The 1713-nt window shown below is 43.3% G+C and overlaps 1 protein-coding gene across 1 annotated transcript in view; it reads right to left on the bottom strand.

Annotated features, from left to right (window-relative positions):
- Positions 1-888: 888 nt before the first annotated feature.
- Positions 889-1713, bottom strand: part of LOC120882383 (olfactory receptor 1F1) — a 1032-nt gene continuing 207 nt past the window's right edge. Inside the window, exon 2 of the mRNA XM_040266377.1 lies at positions 889-1685. Coding sequence (XP_040122311.1) covers positions 889-1685 — 797 coding nt within the window. The remainder of the gene's footprint in view (positions 1686-1713) is intronic.

Raw genomic sequence — 1713 nt, 5'->3', positions numbered from 1 at the left:
TGCAATGAGAAGTCCACGTGCCACAACAAAGAGCAGCCCCTGCTCCCCACAACTAGAGCAAGCCCAACTGCAGCAAGGAAGACCCACCACAGCCGAAAACCAAACAAATAAAACTTTTTTTAAAAGTGCATTAGAACCCCTAGGGAAAGTTTAGGGGGGAAATTACTAATGCCCAAGTCCCAGCACAAAGATACTAATTTAATTGGTCAAGGTTTAGTCCAGCATTAGTACATATACTTTCAAAGCTCCACGGCTGATAATATCATACATCCGAGACTGAAAACCAATAGTGGTTTCTGAGAACATTTCCAGAAGGGAAATGCAAAAATATTTGTTATGTGAAACTTTTTAAAGTGATCACTTAGGGTGGGAGGGGGGCTCATGTTTGGGAACGCATGTACACCTGTGGTGGATTCATGTCAATCTATGCCAAAACCAATACAGAATTGTAAAGTAAAAATTAAAAATAAATAAATAAATTAAAAAAAAAAAAAAGATCCCACATGTCTCATAGCCAAAACTCAAAACATAAAACAGAAGTAATACTGTAAAAAATTCAATTAAGACTTTAAAAATGGTACACATCAAAATAAAATCTTTAATAAAATAAAACTTGTATGAATATGAAAAAAAATAAAAAAAATAAAAAAAAATAAAGTGATCACTTAGAAATGAAAACTTGACCTTTTTACAAAGTAATTTAAAATACAGTAACTAGAAATAAATGCAATTACCTGTTCAAAGCGTTGTACTTAAGTCCCAGGTCATTGATAAGTATCTGCTGAGAGTATTTCTTTATTCTGAGTTCTTTGTAGACACTGACAGCTACATTTCAGTGAATTGGCAAAGATTTACACAACTTCCAATGAAAGATCTATGGTACCATCATCAAGAAGAGCATGTTTTCCTGCCAATCACTTTTTGCAAGGCCCCTTTCAAGTCCCTGTTCCTCAGGCTGTAGATGAAAGGATTCAGCATGGGGGTCACCACCGTGTACATCACAGTAGCTACAGGGTCCTTCTCCGATGAGTGGGAGGACAAAGGGTTGAAATACACAGCAATGATGGTGCCGTAGAAGAGGGAAACCACAGCCAGGTGGGAGCCACAGGTGGAGAAGGCTTTCCATCTCCCCTTTGTGGATGGGATCCTCAGGACAGCACAGGTGATAAGGACATATGAAGCCAGGATGCAAACGAACGGGGTGATCATGATCAGGGCACCCTCAGTCAGAATCATCACCTCATTGAGGTGTGTGTCAGAGCAGGAGAGCTTGAGGAGGGGGGTCACATCACAGAAGAAGTTGGGGATGGCATTGTCTGCACAGAAGGAGAGTCGAGCCATCAGCAGGGTGTGCAACAGAGCATTCAAGCTGGCAGTGACCCACGATCCAGTGACCAGCAGGGCACAGAGCTGGGGGGTCATCTTTGCTGAATAGTGTAAGGGGTGGCATACAGCCACAAAGCGGTCATAGGCCATCACAGCCAGGAGGAAATTGTCCATGTCAGCAAACTCAAAGAGAAAATACATCTGTGTGAGACACCCAGAGAAAGAGATGGTCTGGCTCCCGAGTACGTGCTTGGCCAGCACCTTGGGGACAGTGGTGGAGGAGAAGCAGGTGTCCACGAAGGACAGGTTGCAGAGGAAGAAGTACATGGGGGTGTGCAGGCGGGAGTCCGCACTGATGGCTAGGAGGATGAGCAGGTTTCCCAGGAC

This window comes from Oryx dammah, unplaced genomic scaffold (genome assembly GCF_014754425.2).
Source record: "Oryx dammah isolate SB20612 unplaced genomic scaffold, SCBI_Odam_1.1 HiC_scaffold_2, whole genome shotgun sequence".
Lineage (NCBI taxonomy): Eukaryota > Metazoa > Chordata > Mammalia > Artiodactyla > Bovidae > Oryx > Oryx dammah.
The sequence above is the reverse complement of the archived record's forward strand: the minus strand, read 5'-3'. Positions and strand labels throughout refer to the sequence as shown.